General features: G+C 38.6%; 3 protein-coding genes across 4 annotated transcripts; all 3 read right to left on the reverse strand.

Annotated features, from left to right (window-relative positions):
- Nucleotides 1-439: 439 nt before the first annotated feature.
- Nucleotides 440-5,012, reverse strand: ddost (dolichyl-diphosphooligosaccharide--protein glycosyltransferase subunit (non-catalytic); the record flags this gene model as incomplete). Its single annotated transcript, XM_083895383.1, has 11 exons — nt 440-1,230; nt 1,333-1,439; nt 1,576-1,696; nt 1,814-1,961; nt 2,317-2,465; nt 2,920-3,013; nt 3,334-3,428; nt 3,533-3,636; nt 3,719-3,805; nt 3,896-4,006; nt 4,778-5,012. 11 exons carry the CDS (start codon nt 5,010-5,012, stop codon nt 1,081-1,083), a joined length of 1,401 nt encoding a protein of 466 aa, XP_083751509.1. The 3' UTR covers nt 440-1,080.
- A 333-nt stretch (nt 5,013-5,345) lies between these two features.
- Nucleotides 5,346-13,261, reverse strand: zbtb17 (zinc finger and BTB domain containing 17). The gene is made up of 15 exons (XM_083895159.1): nt 13,121-13,261; nt 11,717-11,925; nt 11,375-11,554; nt 10,860-11,138; nt 10,645-10,734; nt 10,136-10,419; nt 9,789-9,931; nt 9,387-9,687; nt 9,078-9,165; nt 8,277-8,393; nt 8,053-8,173; nt 7,618-7,748; nt 7,270-7,518; nt 7,103-7,192; nt 5,346-6,319 (listed from the first exon to the last, which is right to left on the reverse strand). The coding sequence occupies exons 2-15, from the start codon at nt 11,919-11,921 to the stop codon at nt 6,096-6,098; spliced, it is 2,502 nt and encodes an 833-aa protein (XP_083751285.1). The 5' UTR covers nt 11,922-11,925; nt 13,121-13,261; the 3' UTR covers nt 5,346-6,095.
- Nucleotides 13,262-14,201: 940 nt separating this feature from the next.
- Nucleotides 14,202-18,877, reverse strand: LOC310932377 (zinc finger and BTB domain-containing protein 17-like). 2 transcript variants are annotated; one of them, XR_014592935.1, is made up of 6 exons: nt 18,751-18,877; nt 17,615-17,869; nt 17,134-17,438; nt 16,923-17,021; nt 15,476-15,875; nt 14,202-15,398 (listed from the first exon to the last, which is right to left on the reverse strand). XR_014592935.1 is itself a non-coding variant. In XM_083895688.1 (5 exons), the coding sequence occupies exons 2-3, from the start codon at nt 17,817-17,819 to the stop codon at nt 17,254-17,256; spliced, it is 390 nt and encodes a 129-aa protein (XP_083751814.1). In that variant the 5' UTR covers nt 17,820-17,869; nt 18,751-18,877; the 3' UTR covers nt 14,202-15,875; nt 16,923-17,021; nt 17,134-17,253. The 2 variants fall into 2 exon arrangements, 1 of the variants encoding a protein (XP_083751814.1); XM_083895688.1 differs by having other exon boundaries at nt 14,202-15,875.
- Between the last annotated feature and the right edge of the window lie 850 nt (nt 18,878-19,727).

Consider the following 19,727-nt stretch of genomic DNA (forward strand, 5'->3'; position numbering starts at 1 on the left):
GGTGTCTATTTAAACTTAAACCAGAAGTTTTTCAGAAAAAGGCCATAGCTAAACACTATAATCCATAAACTAGCTGTTTTGTACTTGTTTTGAAAATGAAGATGCAGATTCTCTCTGTAAAGATGTGGGGTATCACATTACTCTATTCCATTAAGTTTATAAAAAATAAACTTAATTTGTCAAGCATGGTTCTTAGCAAATATTACAAAGTGCGAATCAAGCCTAATCAAATATTACAAGCCACCTTGTCTGGTAAGGCAAGGAAAGAAATTGCTAGTTCACGCAATGAGCAAGCACAAGGCACAGTGGAGAAAATGACTCCCTTTTAACAGGAAGAAATATCTGACAGAACCAAATTCATTTGCATTTCACATCTTATTCTCAAATATCCTCCAGTTTTGAGAAAAATTAAGTAGGCCATCATCTATCAAATGAACTAGTCATCACCTATTCGGATTACAGCATGAATAGCATAGAACTAGTTTTTTGCCATGACAATTTAACAGTCACAATGTGCAGTATTACATTTAAATCTTTTTCACATGGACACATTAAATAACAAAGACTTTCACATCACATACATGTCAGGTGTTTCTACTGAGTGGAATGTCAGTGTTTTTTATTAATTAGACTTTTGGAAACACATTAACTTTTATCAAAAACAAAATCGTTGGCATATTCAGTGCATGTAGTTTCCTCAAGAACCTTTCCTGACTGACAAAATGGGGGTCAAATGTTTTATGTATTACTTTCATGTCCCAGGGGAAGTGCTCTACATTAATACATGTTATCAATTGTAAAGCAACTTTATATAAACACCAACTCACTTCAGAACAAGTACAGGTCTTTACATTATTACCAAGTAGAAAATAAAACAGTCAGGATCCCAAAATAGTTCTCCCCATATAGTTGAAAGTTCCAACAACTGAAAAGAAACTGTAGTTTTATTTATTTTTTATCACGGACTTCAGTGCCAAGTCCCTGTGTGAAGATTAGAGTCATCCAAACATTCAATTTCTGTTCTTCACAACACAAGTTCAATATATAATCTCATTTTCACATCCCTGTCGTTTCTCCACATTAGTCTGACTTCTCCTTCTCTTTCATGTGCAGAAAAACTATGCTGAAGACAAAGAGACCGGCCATCATGGAGAAGACGCTGGCATAGTAAGGGAAGGCTGAGGGGATGAAGCGCTCGTACTGAGTGTGCTGCAGGGGGCGCACTGATACCTGTGGAAAAGAGACACAAATAATGTTTCCAACTCAGTCTTTTCTTGCACTTTGATTTGATTAAGTTATAACCAAGTAAAGGGAACCATTGGAATAACTTGCCTGGGTGGAGGAGTAAAGGTGTGTGTAGCCCAGTCGGTTGTAGTCTACCTTGAACTGAAAGACTCCGTACACATCAGGCAACTTGAACTGGACGCTGTATTTACCACCTTGTAGAAATAAAACACAGGGTTAGGGATGTGGTTAAGGGGCGCACAGTTGAGTGCACCTTGAATCTTAAGGACACAAAACATTTAGGTTGTATAAATATTACATTTTACATTTACAATATGTATAATCGCATACCGTTTTTCTTGAGGTAAGTTCTGACGAAGGGATCAATCCTAACAAACTCAAGCTGTATGTCATCTCCATCGAAAGGGACCCAGCGGCCTTCTGACAGCATCTCGATGACAACACTGTACTCCTGTGAGGGAAAGATTTACACAAGTACAAAAACAGGCTAAACATACAACCTTCAGTGTGAGGACTGTTCATATCGACATACATGCATATACACATATCACAGAAAATTTGAGCTCACCACAAGGTCAGTGATGGTGTATGCTGCTGGGGGAGTGGTCTCTCCCACCGGATGATGAGTAACAGCTCCCACCCTGAGGACTCCGGCCTCCTTGAACACCCAACGAGACAGAGCCTCTGCCAGCTCCATGTTTCCGTTTTGCTCATGCCTAAAAAAACAGCACAAGAAGAGAAAGGATTCAGTTACAATCAAGGCAATAGTCTTTCTTTTTTTTCTCAACTTAAACCTGCCATTCTAGTCACATTTTACAGCTTAATCACATGGGTAGTTAACTGTATTAACTGAGCACTTCCAGAGCCATTTAGAATAATTCCCTTTAAAAAATTGGCCTAATGGTTAAAGTAGGTTTACTGGAACATTAATGGGCCGATTAGAACACATTTTAACATTAAAAAAAATAAATAAACAATTTAACTGAACGTAACAGTGAGTCAGTGGTGATCATTTTTATTAAGGAACAGAATTCGAGGAGACAGTAAGAAAATGGAAGTGATGAGGCCCACCTCTGGGAACCGGCTGTGGCCTTCTGCACCGCAGAGTTGAAGAAAGCATCGCTGAAGAAGTCCAGTGAGCCGCTGAAAACCACTCTGGCATTGTTTCTGGCCTGAAGGCCAGCGATCAGCAGGGTGTTTTTGCCAACAGCATGTGGGTACTTGAGAAGTAAAAATTAGTTATAAAATAAACATTAATTGAAAGTCCTCAACAATATACTTAATTTTAATGCAGTGAATTTAATAATATATATGTCCATTATATATAGATTCTAACACCACACGTAAATGGCAATTCAAAAACAACATACTGGGAAAATAAGATGCCACTAATGGAGCTCAACACAAAGTAGGATAATTTAATCCAATCCAACAGACATAAATAAATAAAACATACAAACTTGTGACCTAATAGACCTAAGAACAAACAATGAAACAATAAAATACTTGGAAAATATAAAAACACCACAAATAAACAGTTAATACAATAAAACATTTAAAAACCAACGTCTCAAACTGGGTCGAAAGCCTAAGAGTAAAAATGGGTTTTAAGATGTGTGTTTAGACTTCATAATCTGGCAATATAATGAGATGTGCATGATGTTGTGATGTTACCTGAGAGATGGGTCGGTCAGGAAAAAAGGAGTAAGAGGTGGAGGAGCCTGTGAGAATGTCCAGGACAAGTGGGTTCTCTGGGTCTGCCACCATGCTGGAAAAAGGAGGGAGGTATAGATTGCATTGCTGTACGTTTTATGATCAATATTTGAAAACAAGTGCAAAAAAAGGCAGTGTCACAGTGTCCATTTAAATTGTACAAACACAAACAACTGAAATACACAGCCATACAATATGAGCACTGATATATTAAAGAGAAGAAGGAAACTTAGAGCTGAACATATCATGAAATCGAATACCGACAGTGACTTAGCACCCTCCCAAATTCAATAAATCATGGACATTTAGTGCAACATGTGGAAGAGGGGACACTGCCAATGCAATTAAATAAATTGACACTAGAGCTTTGCTTACCCAACACCCTTGAAGAGAATAGGTTTGTTGGTGGGTTTTCCGACAATAGTGGGAGCTTTCAGCAGGTTCTCTGGGTCAGCAACAATCAAAGAGTGCTGTAGACGAGAAGAATCAAGTGTAAACAATAATGTTAAAATGTAATGACTGAATACTGGGTTTATGAAGCAAAGTACAGTAAATGGTCCCATTGTGCGTTTACCTCTCCAGGATCAGAGGCATCATAGTTGTGATGGTCAATAACAGCAGTCTTCTCCTCGTCAAATTCAATGCCACACTCACTTCCCAGCTCCCTCAGAGGGTCACCTGTGTAGCAAGAGAACAATGTTTTGAGGATTCTAAATGACAAGATAATGATTGTAGAAAAAGCTGTTAGAAGCCAACTGACCGATATCTGAACTGGCAGCAACCAGGACATTCCCTCCACCGTCAATGAAGGACGTAATGGTCTCCACATTTATATTTCCTCCAAAGTCTGCAGATGACCAGAAAAGACAGTTTAGAACTTCCTGCAATTTGGCAAATGAGCAGTTATACTAACGTATGACTGAAGTGTGAAATTCACCTTCAACTGATGGAGAAAAGATGACTAAGTGGTCATACAGAAACTGGCCGTATTTGATCAGAGATAGGGAGGGATCATCAGCTGTCTTGAACGAAAGGTCAAAGCCACGATCTGAAAAGGAGAGTCATATTATCAGCTGCATTAAAACAACAACACACTGTTGTATCCTTCCAGTCAGTTAAAGTCCCAACAGTTTACAGACACCTGCATTATATTTCTCAAGCTATACGATCATTACAAGGTCTGCAAACACTAAATCCAGTCAAAAACTATTATCCCAATTGACAGGATATATTAAAATGTGCATTTCCAATACAATTTATTTGCCAAAAATATTCCACACCTCCGTGTGTCTGTTAACTTAGACATGCCTATACTTCAGCAAATGCAACACAAATTCAATGCAACAAGTTTAAAGTCCTGATTATTTTTTAATGGCGTGACTCTAATGTATTCCCGATCGTGACACCAAGGCTGCAAGGAAATATCTGGTTGATATGATAGCTACTATACCACAATGTACAGCTAATATGACATCTACATACGATTATTTGAACACGCCTTGGTGTACTGGAGGTATGCCGAAGTGACGAGCGCATGTGTATGGATTCAAAGCAGTGTAAATTGACGTTTAACACAGGCGTCATCGTGTATTTAAGAACAGTTTAACCTGATAAACGCTCAAATAGACTGACGTTCAGCGAGACACAATACAGCTAAGCTAATGCTAGCAGCCTTGGTGCGTTGCAAGTCGGAAGTGTAGAAGTTCTTCATGTCCTAAATCATCTTTATTCTCTGCTAGAGGTGCATTACAAGTAAGAACGATAACATTATGGAGAAGAAGGGTTACAGATTAAAAACGTTTATGAATCCTTTACTGACCTGCCAGGCTGCGGAAGAACATTGAATGGGTGTCTCTGATGTTGAGGTTGTCCAGAAGAACCAGCGTCCTACCGTCAGCCACAGCACAATGCAACATGGAGGCTAACGAGAGGAGCAAAAGAACACGGTTGTCCAGCAGTCTAAACCTCATTTGGGTCACCATTCTGCTCTGTTTTTTCGACGATGGTAAAGAATCGGACCGGTCGGTCTGCACGTCTCCTGTCAGCGACGCCATTTTGCAGCAGAAGTGGACGTCAGCGTTAACAGGCGACTCAACTTTGACCCATAGATCCAGCCAATCAAAGAGAGGAACGCGTCATCCTCTGACTGTCACTCCACCAATGGGATCAAAGCTTTATTACAAGAGTGACAATTGCGGAAATATCTGCTGCATTATTTACTAATATTAAAAATATGCACGTTGAACCGACATCAATATAAAAGCCATGTTATTTTAGTAATTCCATGAGCTATGTAATGTGTAAGAAAATTAAGTATAGCTTAATCAATGAGCAAAACAACACAAAATAAGGGTGGTCATTTTTTATTAATCTGATGATTTCCAGTGAGACTAATCAAGGTTACTTATTTTCATTTAAGCATCTTGCTGATCAATGTAAACAATAACAACACCATCTTCTTGACAATGTAACCAAGTTATTGTCATAAAAGACAAAAGAAAAATGTCTTGTAATAACAATAAAATGGAAAAATGTTGATAGGTCTGACATTACCACAAATGTTTCTTTTAATCTTTTATCAGAGGTGATAAGACTTGAGGACACATAGCAAATCTACAAACTTTACACATGCACAGTATTTACAGTGTCAGGACATTACAAATCACCTCATATAATTTATCTGCATTTCAGGAAAATACTTCAACTAAGTACAATAAAATAGTTTGTTTAATAGAAATGTACATTGTCACCATAGTGGAATGGAGAGTAACACAGAGAGAGGTGTTTGGATTATTTTGCGAACATCTACTGTAAAAGTCACAAATTACAATGCACAAACTTGCATTTCAGTCTAAAAAACTATACATGGTATAACCACCTCAATCTTTACCAAATGACCATATCTCATTATGTAAATTGTACTGCTCCTCCTGTATAAATTACATTTCTATTATAAACAATATTTCACAAATCTTCACTAAACTTGACACACTATCCCTTTCATATTTTCCACCTTTCATCCATTCCTTCTGTTTGGAGTCAAGTGTTGGTTTCCTCCTCTTGATGTAACAACCCTAATGATCCATTCTTCTTGTTCTCATGTATCATTCATCTTTCTGCATCCTGGGCGCAGCAGATCAGTTTTCCCCTTCCTGGATGACCTGCTCAGTCGTGGCTTGCCATGTTGTGGTAGTTTCCCCCTCAGCGGTAGTGGCTGTGGTGTACTGGTAAAAGTCAGAATCTGCCTGAAACATGACCAAGGCTTGAGCTGTGTGTATCCGTACGTGCTGAGCTAGGGAGCTTGCATCCAAGAATTTATCGCCACATGAGTCACAAGCGTACAAGATCTGGGTGTCAGGGTCTAGGAACAGAAGAAATTTACAAAAGTGAGCCATTCCTATTCATCATGCCTTAGATTGAAAAGATTTACTCTACCATATTTACATTTTTTTACAGATATTGGCATACATTTATTTATTAACCATAAACAAAATAAACATTCCTGCAAAATCATACTGCAGTAATTATTGCAGAGGCTCAGGCTACAGTGTGAAAATCAACTTGTGAAGCAGATGGAATTAAAACATCAACAATTCCCTGAACACTGTCAATTAAATTAAACCATACTTTTCTTTATCAGTAAATGTCACTGGCATCAATGCAATTTGTAATCACTTTGAAATCATCAATTTTCAGTTGAGACTCACTGACCTCATTTATTTATTTATTTTATATTTTATTACATACAATAAGCTCATAAGGATTGTTGAAGCATTTGTTTGATATGAGAATTCCAGCAGTGATGGTAATATTTACAATGTTAAATATACAAACACTCTGTAAATTCCATGTTTCCATGGGAAAACTCACATTTTCCAATAAACCCCACTGATATAAATCATATTTTCAATAAAAACATTTTGTTATTAAGCTGTTATATTATGACTGATTGCATGTGCATGTTTCCTCAAATCAAAAAGTGTTTAACTTAAATTGTCTTGTACAATCATTTATTTATACATTCTCATACACCTTTAGTTGGCCTTCATTGCATTTTCTTTCCCCTATCCTGTTATAGTTCGACATACAATGTTGTTCAAATATAGATGTTTGAGTTTATATATTTAGTTATTTAAAGACTTACCTTCTTCTTGCACTTTCTCTACTGCTTTGGTGATTTCAGCTTTTAAAGCTTCAGTCTCATCTGCAGACACCGTAGCAGCCACTGGTACGACTGTAAACATATGTGTGAGGTCAATAACACGTCATTTACATACTGCAGGATGTTCTGTGTCGCAGATGCTGTCTGACCTGTCAGCTGAGTGACAGCGCTTCCTGCCAAAGTGACGATATCATCTGCGGTAACAGTGACGATGTTAATCTCACTGTCAGAGGTGGCTGAGCCCGGATAACCGTCAGGCCCCTCGTCTATGCAGCCCCCAGCCACTACCAGCCGCTTCATGCCGGCCTTGCCGTGGTGGACGGTTTTGACGTGGGATCGCAGATTGTCCACGCGGTTAAATCCTCTGCCACATTTATCACATAGGAAAGGTTTCTCCCCTGGGGAAAAGAAAGATCGCAAAATGAAGGAAAATATGCAAATGTCGAACATTGTGCAGCGAAAGCCTCGATGACCCAAAAACTAAATATAATCCTTACCTGTGTGTATGATTATGTGCTTCGACAGATCTCCCACATTCACAAATGCCTTGTTGCACATCTGACACTTGTGAGGACGGACATTGTCGTGATGCCGAATGTGATTTGCCAGTTGACTGGACTGCACAAACCTGTCCAGAGAGAAGCATAAGATACAGCTCTCATCTGACGTCCCATATTACTGAAAAAAAACAACTGACATTTAATGCAGCATTTTTGTTTGAAATGTCTTTTCAGTACAAAATGCTTTATTGAAGACTGAAGAAAGCACCACTGTGTAGCTCAGACAGATACATAATTATCCACGTTTCTTGCAAACCAATAGCTTATGTTTTCACATATTTCCATAATTTCTCAATTGATACATTCAGGTTCCTTGGGTACAAGAATTATACCTATAGCATCACTGTGTCTGTTCTCTTGTACCAAACTGACCTTTTGCCACAGCGATCACACACATACGGCTTCTCTCCTGTGTGCTGGCGGACATGAGCGATAAGCGAGCTGGCCTGGGTGAAGGCTTTACCACAGATAGCACAGACACACGGCTTTTCTCCTGTAACACACCAAATATTGTCTCACTGTACGCATGTATTGAAAAATGAGAATTAATTCCTTTACCTTCACATTTACCAACATGTCAGAGTCTGTCTTAGTACCTGTGTGGATACGTTCATGTCGCTGCAGAGCTCCAGGGTCACTGAAAGCTCTCTGACAGTGCACACAGATGTACGGTTTCTCCCCGCTGTGAACCCGCAGGTGTCTCTTCAGATTTCCTAAAAAGCAGACACCACCACTAAAGCTTAGACCAAAATAGAGACAACTACACACATAGCTTCATTTGGATAGATTGTAATACAATGTAATATAACATTATAGTACTTTTTTTTTTTACATTTCCTACCCACCATAAATCCACACGTGTGAGGCATTTGATTCACATGACAACAGTGGGGCTGAAACTAACAATTATTCTTGCTCTGAATTACATATCCAGCAATAGGAAACATTTAATGGAGAAAAACAGCAAAACCTCATATTTGAGGAGCAGAAAATTCCAAAGCCAATAACTTTTTGTGCACTGACCAATGATAATCTCATCGTGTCAACACAAGATTTTAGAAAACATTATCTAACTCCTATATTAGAATTAGCCAGATAAGGTGAGCAGAAATTAACAAGAGGCATTTTAATCTGTTTTGCTCTATTTTAACAAATACCAAATTCAAATGTAGTTGCCCTCCTTTGGTGTGGGAGATCCACTTGCCACTCGGATTTTTCTTTGGTAGGCAGATTTGTATGTAGTGAGAGATTGTGAGCCTTTCATTGATTAGAATAAAAAGATCAGGCCTACTAAATTACTTACTCTTCAGTTATTTAGAGATGTTGATCAAATAATTAAAGAATATAAAAAAAAAAAAAAACAACAACAACAAAAACATTCTGCTGTTTCTTCTTACCTGAAGTGGTAAACTGTTTGCCACATTCTTTACATTTGAGAGGCCCGTCTGTTATATGGATCTTTAAGTGCGCTCTCAAATTCCCCATCTACAACATATCAGATAGATCATGTAAATAATTAACAAACATGCAACAAGTAATTTAATGTATAGTGGACAAAAAATAGGAAATAATTATGAAGAGTTTAAGAACTTCTCAGCTCAGGATTTCAGTAATGTTTGAAGAACTGGAAAAGTTGTGTCTAATGAAAAATAATGCAGTTATGGCTGCTGTGGAGCAAAGCGTAACACTCACAAATGTGCCTTTACCTGATTGAATCTTTTTTCACAGTTTGGACATTTGTGGCCCTTGTCTGTGTCATGTATCTCTAGATGTCTCATCTTGGCGGTGGGGTCGGAAAAGGCCTTATTGCAGAAGTTGCAGTGGTATGGCTTCTCCCCGCTGTGCACCAACTGGTGCCTCTTCAGGTTGCCAGATGTGGTGAAGAGCTTGCTGCACACACTGCAGCTGTAGCGCGCTTCGCCTGTGTGGCGTTTGCGATGAAGGTTGAGTAGGCTGATCTGACGGTAGCTCTTTCCACATGTAGAGCAGCAGTATGGCTTCAGGGGGCTAGAGGACAACAACAACTCAATTTAAAACACAAACTTGACAGAGGTTTGTCAGGAGGTATAATCAAATGGCCATGCGGGTAAAGTAACAAAGTAACTCACCTGTGTGTTTTCTCATGGGCTTTACAGGCTGCTGGGTCAGAGAACGCTTTGTTGCAGTCCCGACAGCTGAAAGGTTTCTCTCCTGTGTGAATGCGCATGTGCCTCTTAAAGTTGCCAGTGTGGGTGAATTTCTTCCCACAGTCCTAGAGAGAAGAAGAAGAAGGAAACAAAATGAATAAATATGTAACAAAAATGTGAAAAGGTGGCTGAAGCAAAGTCAGAGATTTATTCTTCCTTATTAATCACACCTGCTACTGTTTATATACAAAGACCTAACTTGGTCACCTTTACTACCACAACACACACAGCATCAGAAGAAACACTACAAAGAGTAAGATATTTCTTACCTCACATTTGTGTGTCACGGAGCTGTAAGGCTTTGACTCAGATCGACTGCTCATTGATGCTGACTGAGTTTGTCTCCCATCTTGCTCAGTGCTAGAATCGACTTCTTTTGACTGCTGGCTGTCCTCGCCGTCTTCCTCTCCATCTCCATCCCCATCTTCATCATCAGCTCCACCATCACCAGTCTCGCCAGAGTCGTCCTCCTCTCCCTCATCCACATCTACTGGCTCCACCACCTTCTTCTGAGGTTTTGTCTTTGTTGTGCCTTCATCCTCTGAGTTACTGTCTGTGAGGATCGAAATACAGAACACTTAAAACTTAAATATGGTCTACTTAGTGTCTTACTGGGACATCATAGGTTTCAGAAGGCCACTTTTCAAATGATAAAATGTTTTACTGACAACCTAATTGAAAGTAGGACTTTCACAATCAGGAACACTAAAGCCTTGGGGGCAGAGGTGTTTGGATGTTCAGGCTGATACAGAAAAGGCAACCTGTGCAGACTGCTCACCAGGTAAGGAGTTTCGTCGAAGAGATCTTCTGATTCTTCTCCCTCGAGAGCTTATGTATGTTGATCTGCCACTAGACTTTGACTGTGCTTCTGCAAAAACAGAGATAATATCCCTAAGTTTATTTGTTGAAACATCATGAGGGCCCGCAACAATTGGTTTAAAGACGCTAACAAACATGCCAAATGGACTGACTGTTAATATCAGCTTTACTCACTAGGTGTGTAGTCTGTGTCAGAGGGGTCATCCTGAAATCCAGTTGCAACACTTTCAATCTTTATTTGAGCAGTAGGGGGAGAGGATTTGGAATGTTGTCCTCTTGAGTTGGTTGGGGATGGACTTGTTCCTGCAGAGATTTCCCCCTTCAAATCATCCTGATTTTGTGGGGGCTCTTTGTCTTCTTTTGGGTTGCAAGAAGGAATCTCCTCAGCCTGTGATGCCACTTCTGCCAGGTCACTTTCCTTCTCTTTCTGCTCGCTCTCACCTGGCTTTTCATCTGTTTTATTCAATAACAAGAAAAAGTGGTGTATTTTCATATCAGAAAAATAGTGGACAACTATTGAATAACATTTAACATTTCATGTATGGATTACAATGTAAGATCTAATCAAAAAGTGGATCATTCAATTGTGTTCTTACTTCTTTATAGTGTGGAAGTTATTTGTAATGACTGCCACCAACCAAAGTGTAGAAATATATCTTACACTAAACCCATGTAAAGACTGGACTCACCGACAGTGAAATCCAATGTTATGACTGAAGGAGCTGGATTTGACATTGACTGGTATGCAGAGCAGGCGTTCACAATCTCTTGCATTTGTAGAAAGTTTGCAACCGCCAGCACATCCTCTACATTCTGTGGACTTAAATTCAGTTTGGCCGTGTACATAAACTCCAGGACCTGTCCCAAACCTGCAACGATAATCAGGAGAACAATAGGTCCACTAGAGACAGTAGGAATGATGCAGTTTATTTAATATTATTTGAGCAAAAGTGTTAGCAGTGGTATGCTGCAATGCCAATAATAACAATAACAATAACAATAATAAAAAATAAAAAAAATAAAAAACCTACCTGCTGCATTGCTGATGTCCAGATGCACCACATCTTTCTGGTCCAGAAAGAGGGTGCGGAAGTAAACGCTGCAGGCTGCCAGTACAGCTTTGTGAGCCTTGAAGTCCACCCCATCCACAACAAAGGTGCAGTCACACAGCAGACCCTGCTTACGCTGCCGATCAAGCTGCTCCAGAACCTTCCCACTGTGCCATGGGAACTCCATCTCTCTGGTGGAAGAAGCTGACATTGAGAAACAGGCTCTCTGGACATCCAAAGGAGGATGTAACATGTGGAACATTAGGAAAGGCTCAAATGGCCTAATCTGCCAGCAGAACTCTTCATTATTACATGCACGCAGTGATAAAACAGTGATCACAAATCATAAAAATGTATCTGTCTTGACCTAATTATTTTCACATTATTTAAATGGAATAAAACAAAAACAATTATGTCATTACTGGAGCCTAATTTGTCTATGGTCTAACATGTCATCTTTTAAAAAGCTCTGGTAAAACTGTGTAGCATTATTGTTATTGAAGTAACGATACATAACTAGGTCATAATTATAGTAACAGACTGTATCAATGATACCATTTCTTTGTAATAGGGCTGCACCACTTCAATGTGTTGTGTTCCTATGGTTTAGTGAAATGTAAAATGTTTAAATTAAATTTGTAAAAAATTTTGAGAGAATATTCAGGGGATAATGGTAAAATGTCAATGTGCTGTAACCTATTTTTAATAGCAACTAATAGATATGAGAAATACTTTTTTTAACATATTAAATAACAAGTCTTAACTTCAGACTTCAATACAAAAACACTTGATTAAGTAATCATTTTGAGGTTTTGGGAAAAACAGATCCACTTTTCATAGAATCATAGAAAATCATTCCCTTAAAAAAACCACTAATCACAAATTAATCAATCGATAAATAAAATAAATAATCGTTAGCTGCAGCACTTATTTGTAATCATACGATGCTGATGCAGGTCACAAACCACAACACAGAGACAGACCGAAACTGTTTTTACAGTTAACGTCCGTTATCATAGGGAATGTGTTGTTCATATCATGGGAAAATATAATTAGAGCTAGCTAACTAAACAACGACAGGCGATACTAGAATAACACACGAATTCAACTTTAATGTCCTGTTAAAACACTATTAACAGTGAGTAGCAACAGACAGCGCAGTTCCTCTGAAACTTTTCACCACATGGGTTTAACAATGCAATATATCGATTACAATTCCTTCATCCTTGCAACTTAGCTATCAGGGATTAATTTAGCATGCCTAGACAGGCACGTAATGCAGACAACATGGCGGCTCGAGGAGACTGGCCTGTGTTAGTCGCCTGTTCTTTTTACAGCTAACTCGTTCTTCGTGCTTACAGGGAACGCCATTTTAACAAAAAATACCTCTTTGGAGTCTTTCCTTCACTCCGTGTTCAAACCCCTCACTTCAGGTGGCGCCTTCGTTTGTTTCACTCAATCATGAAAAACAAACCCAATCGAGTTTTTCGGTGATCGATCCTGCTGCGCTGAGTCCATCCACCGCCATCTTCCTCTCTCTGATCGATTGATAGAGACCGGCCGGATGTGTCAGTGGAGCGTGCGCAGTGTGAACACACGTCGTGTCAATGATGACCGCGTGGTGGCGCAAATGGCTCGTGTTTGAAAGTCAATCACCGATGGTGATACTGTCTTTTTGTTATTTGTGTTGTTATTTTTAAAATAAAGTTTTAAATAAACTTTATTTTAATATTTCCAATTTACAAAACAACTCCATTTCGAACATGACTTCACATATGAAACTGTATAGTCCAAGAACATTATGTATGTATATACTGTACACAGACAGACATTCTACTCATACTCATTCACCATTGAAAATCTGTCCTCATGAAAGCAGGGCAGATGCCTCATTAATGCCTCGACGCACAAAAGACTGAATCAAAACACTCTCTGTTATCAGTAAATGTATGCAGTGCTGAGTACTCTGTATTGATTATGAAAAGATGATTGTCATGTGATGTTCACACCTTTATTCCTTTGTTCTATTATAATCTGTCAGGTCAATTATGCTAACAATCATACTTTCTAAAATTGCTGTGCAGTGATGATTACAAAAGGGAAGTGAAGGCAGGGATAATGAAAAATATAATTTCACATCTTTGGCTAAATGTCAAAAAACAATTCTATATATCAAGAAAATGTCTGCTGTAGAGCATAAAGTTTGCTTTTGCCTGTAGTTTAAAATATTGATATAGTTCATGCTGTTTGTGTCTTGTAGCCTGTGGATGATAAAGAGGTTTGATTTATTACCATTTCCCATTAAAACGTAAATAACTTAAAACACTAATTTTATGAACACTGTACATTGCATTTCCATTTTAATGTATAATCAAATCATTAGCTCCCTGTACTTTACTGTACGTTCAAACAGAAATCAAAAAGGTCAGGATGTTTACAGTCAAATGAGGGTTTTATTCACGCAACTATTATTACAGTATATAACATACAACAAGGGCCCAAGGTTGGTGTAGTGGTTAGTGCTCTCGCCTTTGCAGCAAGTTGAGCTCCAGTTGGAACAACTTTGAGCAAGGGCCTTTCTGCAAGGAGTTTGAATGTTCTCCCAGTGGCTTCCTCCCACAGTCCAAAAAGCATGCAGATTCGGGGAATAAAGACCCCTTAATTGACCGTAGGTGTGAGAGTGTGAGTGAATGGTTGTTTGTCTCTATATGTGGCCCTGCGATGGACTGGCGAACTGTCCAGGGTGTACCCCGCTCTATGTCAGCTGAGATAGGCACAGTGACCCTCCGGTGGAGGATAAAGTGGTAGAAAATGGAAGGAACATACAACAAATTATGAATGAGAAACGTGTGTGTGTCACCTCTTAAGGACCTTTTCTTGCATAAACACTGACCTTGTCAGGACCATAAGTCCTCAAGGAGACCAAAACCTGGTCCTAATGAGGCAGAATCTCATTTCTGAGAAACTGGTTATGTCTAGGGCTCAGATTGGAATTGTGGTTAAGTTACGTTGTTAACTAATAATGGTTATGTTTAAGGTTAGGGATAAGGCCTTGAAGCATTTCAGATGGTTTTACAGTCTCTTAATGTCCTCATCTTGGGGCAGCATTTGGGGACAGTTCCATTTCTTTTGGTATAGTGTCTTCAGTGCAATAGCTGACACATGTCCATTCTACTTCAATTAGTTCACGGAACTGCTCTGCTCTTCTCTTCAAGGCATCGTCCTCTTGCTGCAGCGCCTCTCCTTGCAAAATATGTGTCACTTTTACAAGGGAATAACGAAGTTTGAGAGCCGTCGTGGGAGTTGAAAATCGGTTTGTCAATGCATCAAACCCAGTCATCCCTTCTTCAGCCTCCAAAACAGTGTTGTATTTTCCTGGGTCGATCAAATTCCAGCCCGTTGTCGTCTAACCCCATTTTGGAGGAACGTTCTCTCTCCCAATGAAATGATGAGCGCATCAGATTTCACCAGATCAGTGACAGAGTCACACGTCATTTCCTCAAGAATGTTTTTAAGTTCATTGGAAAGTGTCTTGTCCATAGGCAACATCAGGGAACAGTTGGTGCTGAATATTCTCTTCAGAGGCCGATCCTTTTCAACCTGCAGTTTGCAGCGCCTATGGTGTCTCCAGAGGTCTGATTTCAGGTACATGGCAGAGCAAAACCTGCAAGGCAGATAATCTGTTGCTAGAGTATTGTAAGTTGCTTTTCTTTTTGGTATTATTTTTCCTTATTTACTCACCAGAAGACAAGACCAAACAGTTATGATTGTAATTGCCCACGTTTCTGATTTTGCTCAGAAGTAGATCACGCATGGCTGATCCTTGACTGTGGTCAAGTGCCTTGGCCACCTCAGCAATGTCGGAATGCTTTTGCCTCAGATGTCTTGTTAACTTTGCAAAAGGCTTCTTGCAGTAAAGGCAGGAATTCTTCTTGTCATCGATTCGCCGATATGCAGTGTTAGAGAAGACCTTGACTTCGACATCAGCTATTTGAGGATTACTGCCAAGGGCACTGCCATCCATTTTTGAGGGTGATTTTCCTTGAGATGCATCCTTTTCAGCAAATTCTTCTGCCTCTGCCTGTTGCTCTTGTTCTTCCATGTCATCTCTCACTTCCTTGAAATCCTGTTGCACAGGGGTCTGGAATAAATAAAAGTAACATATTTATATCAGGACTGTCAAAAGATTAAACATGGATTTTCACGATTCATTTATGTATGTGAAAATATACATGTTAAGAGCAATAAAGTACTGTAAATAAGTTTTTTAAAAAACCTATACAAACTTAGTAAAAAATAAACATTACACTGTAAAGAACCCATATTATAAGACAATAGAGATATATAGAAAAAATTAAATACTGTAAATATCTCTCTCTCTCTCTCTCTCTCTATAAATATATAAATATAACAATGTATAAAAAAGTATACATTGCACTGTAAATGACTCACATTATAAACAAAATATAAAGTATAGAAGTTAAATAGTTTTCTTATTAAACCCATAGTAGGAAATTCCTCATCAGCACCTTTGAAGCACTGCTTCTACTCGTTAGCGTCAGCCAGCATTCTGACGCTAATGTTAGCTGCTGTTCAAGTCTGTGTCCCTGTTGGTTAGACAAAGTAACTATTCAGTAACAGCAGTCATTTAATGTTAATGTTACGATTATATCATTATCTGCGCCAGTAGTGCCACTGACAACTGTGTGTCTTTCTTTCATTTTTCTTCATCCTCTTCTAACTACCCGATTGATAACTCCTCTTCATAACTTCACACAGGTTAACGTGAGGTCACGTGGGGCCCCTTTAGGGAGGTTTCCTACTGAGATGTCATTGCAAATCAACCAATGTTGTTTAAGGGGGACAGGGATGCGGCTGGTCACTGATGCATTTAGGTAACAGCCCTCAGGCTCCGAGTGTCGGGTGCCCCCTATCGGCTCAGGGCCCCAAGCAGTTGCCTGCCTTGCCTGTTCATAAACTGCACGTCTACCCTTAGCGCAATGAAAGTGAGAAAGTGCGTTAATGCGTTAAAAAAAATTAATGCGTTAATTCCACAAATTAATCATCCTGCGTTAACGCATACATTTTGACAGCCCTAATTTATATACACAAGTATATCACTACTTTTTTCCATGCTTTTGATATGCATTTTCACCATCTCTGTCTATGTAATGAATTACATAATTACCATTTCACACACAAAATCGTCTTCAGTGGAAGAAAACGAATCTGCTTCTGCCTCTGCCTGTTGCTCTTGTTCTACCTTGAAATCCTGTCGCTCGGGGGTCTGGAATATATAAAAGTAACATATTTATATACACAAGTATATCACTACTTTTTCCCATACTTATGATATGCATTTTCACCATCTCTGTCTATGTAATAAATTACATAATTACCATTTCACACACAAAATCCTCTTTAGTGGATAAAATGAATCTGCTTCTGCTTGATGATGTTGTTCTTCATCTGGCATTTCCATGAAATGAGAATCCTGCTGCGCAGTCTTCAGACCAGACTCACCAACAGCGAAATCCAAATGTTATGACTGAAGGAACTGGATTTGACATTGACTGGTATGCAGAACAGGCGTTCACAATCTCTTGTATTTGTAGAATGTTTGCAACAGCCAGCACGGCCTCTACATTCTGTGGACTTAAATGCAGTTCGGCCGTGTACATAAACTCCAGGATCGGACCCAAACCTGCAACGAAAATCAGAACCACAATAGGTCCACTGGAGAGACAGCAGAAATGATGCAGTTCATTTAATATTATTTTAGTAAAAGTGTTAGAGGTGGCATACTGCTATGCCAATAATAACAATAATGGAAATAATAATAATTTACAACTCAGAAGTGTGTTTGCAGCTCAAACCTACCTGCTGCATTGCTGATGTCCACGTGCACCACATCTTTCTGGTCCAGAAAAAGGGTGCGGAAGTAAACGCTGCCGGCTGCCAGCACAGCTTTGTGAGCATTGAAGTCCACCCCATCCACAACAAAGGTGCAGTCACACAGCAGACCCTGCTTACGCTGCCGATCAAGCTGCTCCAAAAGCTCCCTACTGTGCCACGGGAACTCCATCTCTCTGGTGGAAGAAGCTGTCCATGAGACACAGGCTCCGTGGACATCCACTGACAAGGAGGATGTAACATGTTGAACATTAGGAAAGGCTCAAATGCCCTAATCTAACAGCAGAACTCTTTATTATTACATGTAGACAGTGATAACACTGTGATCACGACTGCTTATGGAGTCAAACAATAACAAATATGCAAGGCAAAACATTTCTGCAGCCTAATTTCTCCATGTTCAAACATAGGTCATATTTTTTTTTAAAGCCCTGGTAAGAATTTATTGCGATTGAAGTAATGTTACATAGCTATGGCATAATTATATTAACAGACTATCAATAAGTCATTTGATACCATTTCAAGCACATAAGTACCTTATTTGGACCATGTCTTGCTTTGTAATAGGGCTCCAACAATTCATTTATTTACTATGATTAACTCATAGCAACTAATCAATGAGTTTTTTGTATATAAAATAAAAAAGTTTTACATTTCACCCCCTTCAATACAAAACACTTGATTCGAATACTTTATTAATTATCAACTATTTCGACAATTAACTATTATCCTATTACTAACAGAACAAATCTTCAGATCGTTCAGCTTCAGCTCATGTGAATTGTTTTCCTCTGGTTTCTTTGTTCCATACAACAAAGATCATAGAAGATCATACTTTCAAGGTTTAGAGGGAAAAAAAACAAATAATACAAATTAATCGAGAAATAAAATAATCGTCAGCTGCAGCCCTTATTTCTCCTCATACGATGATGATGCAGGACACAAACCAAAACACAGAGAACTAAACCGTGTTTACATGAGAAAATATAATGATAGCTAGCTAACTAAACAACGACAGGTGATACTAGCATAACACACGAATTCACGAATACAGCTAACTCGTTCTTCATGCTTACAGGGAGCGGCATTTTAACAAAAAATACCTCTTTGGTGCCTTTTCTTCGCTCCGTGTTCAAATCCCTTACTTAACGCGGTGTCTTCGTTTGTTTCACCCAATTATGAAAAACAAACCGAATCGAGTTTTTCGGTGCTCGATGTTGTTGTGAGTCCACCTGCTTCATGCAGCTTCCTCTCTCTGATCGATTTATAGAGACCGACCGGAAGTGTCAGTGGAGCATGCGCAGTGTGAACACATGTCGTGGCAATGATGACCGCGTGGTGACGCAAATGGCTCGTGTTTAAAAATCTATATCACTTTATTTTTGAAAAATTTTAAAATAAACTTTATTTTAACATTTCCAATCAACAAAACTCAATTTCGGGAACAAATAAAACTGTATAGTCCTAAAATAGTATTGTATGTGTACTGTATACATGTTGAAAAAGAACAATAATCGGGGGTTGACACAACAAAAACTATACATGAGTTTTAATCAAAAATTATTTTTGATTTAAAGAGACACTTAAACTTTACTTCAGATAGTACCTTTAATGATGTTAAATAGTGTTTACTTTCCTTTTTTATATAAGCTAAGGTTTACTGTTCTTCCACTTATTTTAATCAATATATTTATCCATAATAATAACTATGTTTACCACCTTTGACACCTTGTTTGGTAGACCATTCAAGTCTTATTTAAAAATAAGTAAATAATAATAATAAAAAAAAATAATAATAAATTATTATCTTTTTAAATGTACTGACTGCATACTAAACATTTGATGTATAGATGTATTTATTGAAATAACTAATCATGCACATATGGTTATACTGTATATAATAATATAAATGCATTGATGTAGGGATATAAATCTGGTTAAAAATATGACTGTTTTAACTTATGTGTAAAATGTTTGTATGAAAACAGATGATATTTATAATTAAACCGTTGGTTGGAATCACTGAGATACTTATGTTGAATCCAAAATAATTTCTTTACATTTCTTCATAAGTTGCCTG

The sequence above is a fragment of the Microchirus variegatus genome (genome assembly GCF_963457635.1).
Source record: "Microchirus variegatus genome assembly, chromosome: 9".
NCBI lineage: Eukaryota > Metazoa > Chordata > Actinopteri > Pleuronectiformes > Soleidae > Microchirus > Microchirus variegatus.

Coding starts and splice junctions, on each gene's coding strand:
- zbtb17 (XM_083895159.1), bottom strand. CDS start 11,921: ATGGAGTTCCCATGGCACAGTGGGAAGGTTCTGGAGCAGCTTGATCGG. Junction 10,420..10,644: donor TCGACGAAACTCCTTACCTG/GTGAGCAGTCTG, acceptor CGATCCTCACAG/ACAGTAACTCAGAGGATGAA. Junction 7,749..8,052: donor TGTGATCGCTGTGGCAAAAG/GTCAGTTTGGTA, acceptor CTCTCTGGACAG/GTTTGTGCAGTCCAGTCAAC.
- LOC310932377 (XM_083895688.1), bottom strand. CDS start 17,819: ATGGAGTTCCCGTGGCACAGTAGGGAGCTTTTGGAGCAGCTTGATCGG. Junction 17,439..17,614: donor GGACATCAGCAATGCAGCAG/GTAGGTTTGAGC, acceptor TTTTCGTTGCAG/GTTTGGGTCCGATCCTGGAG.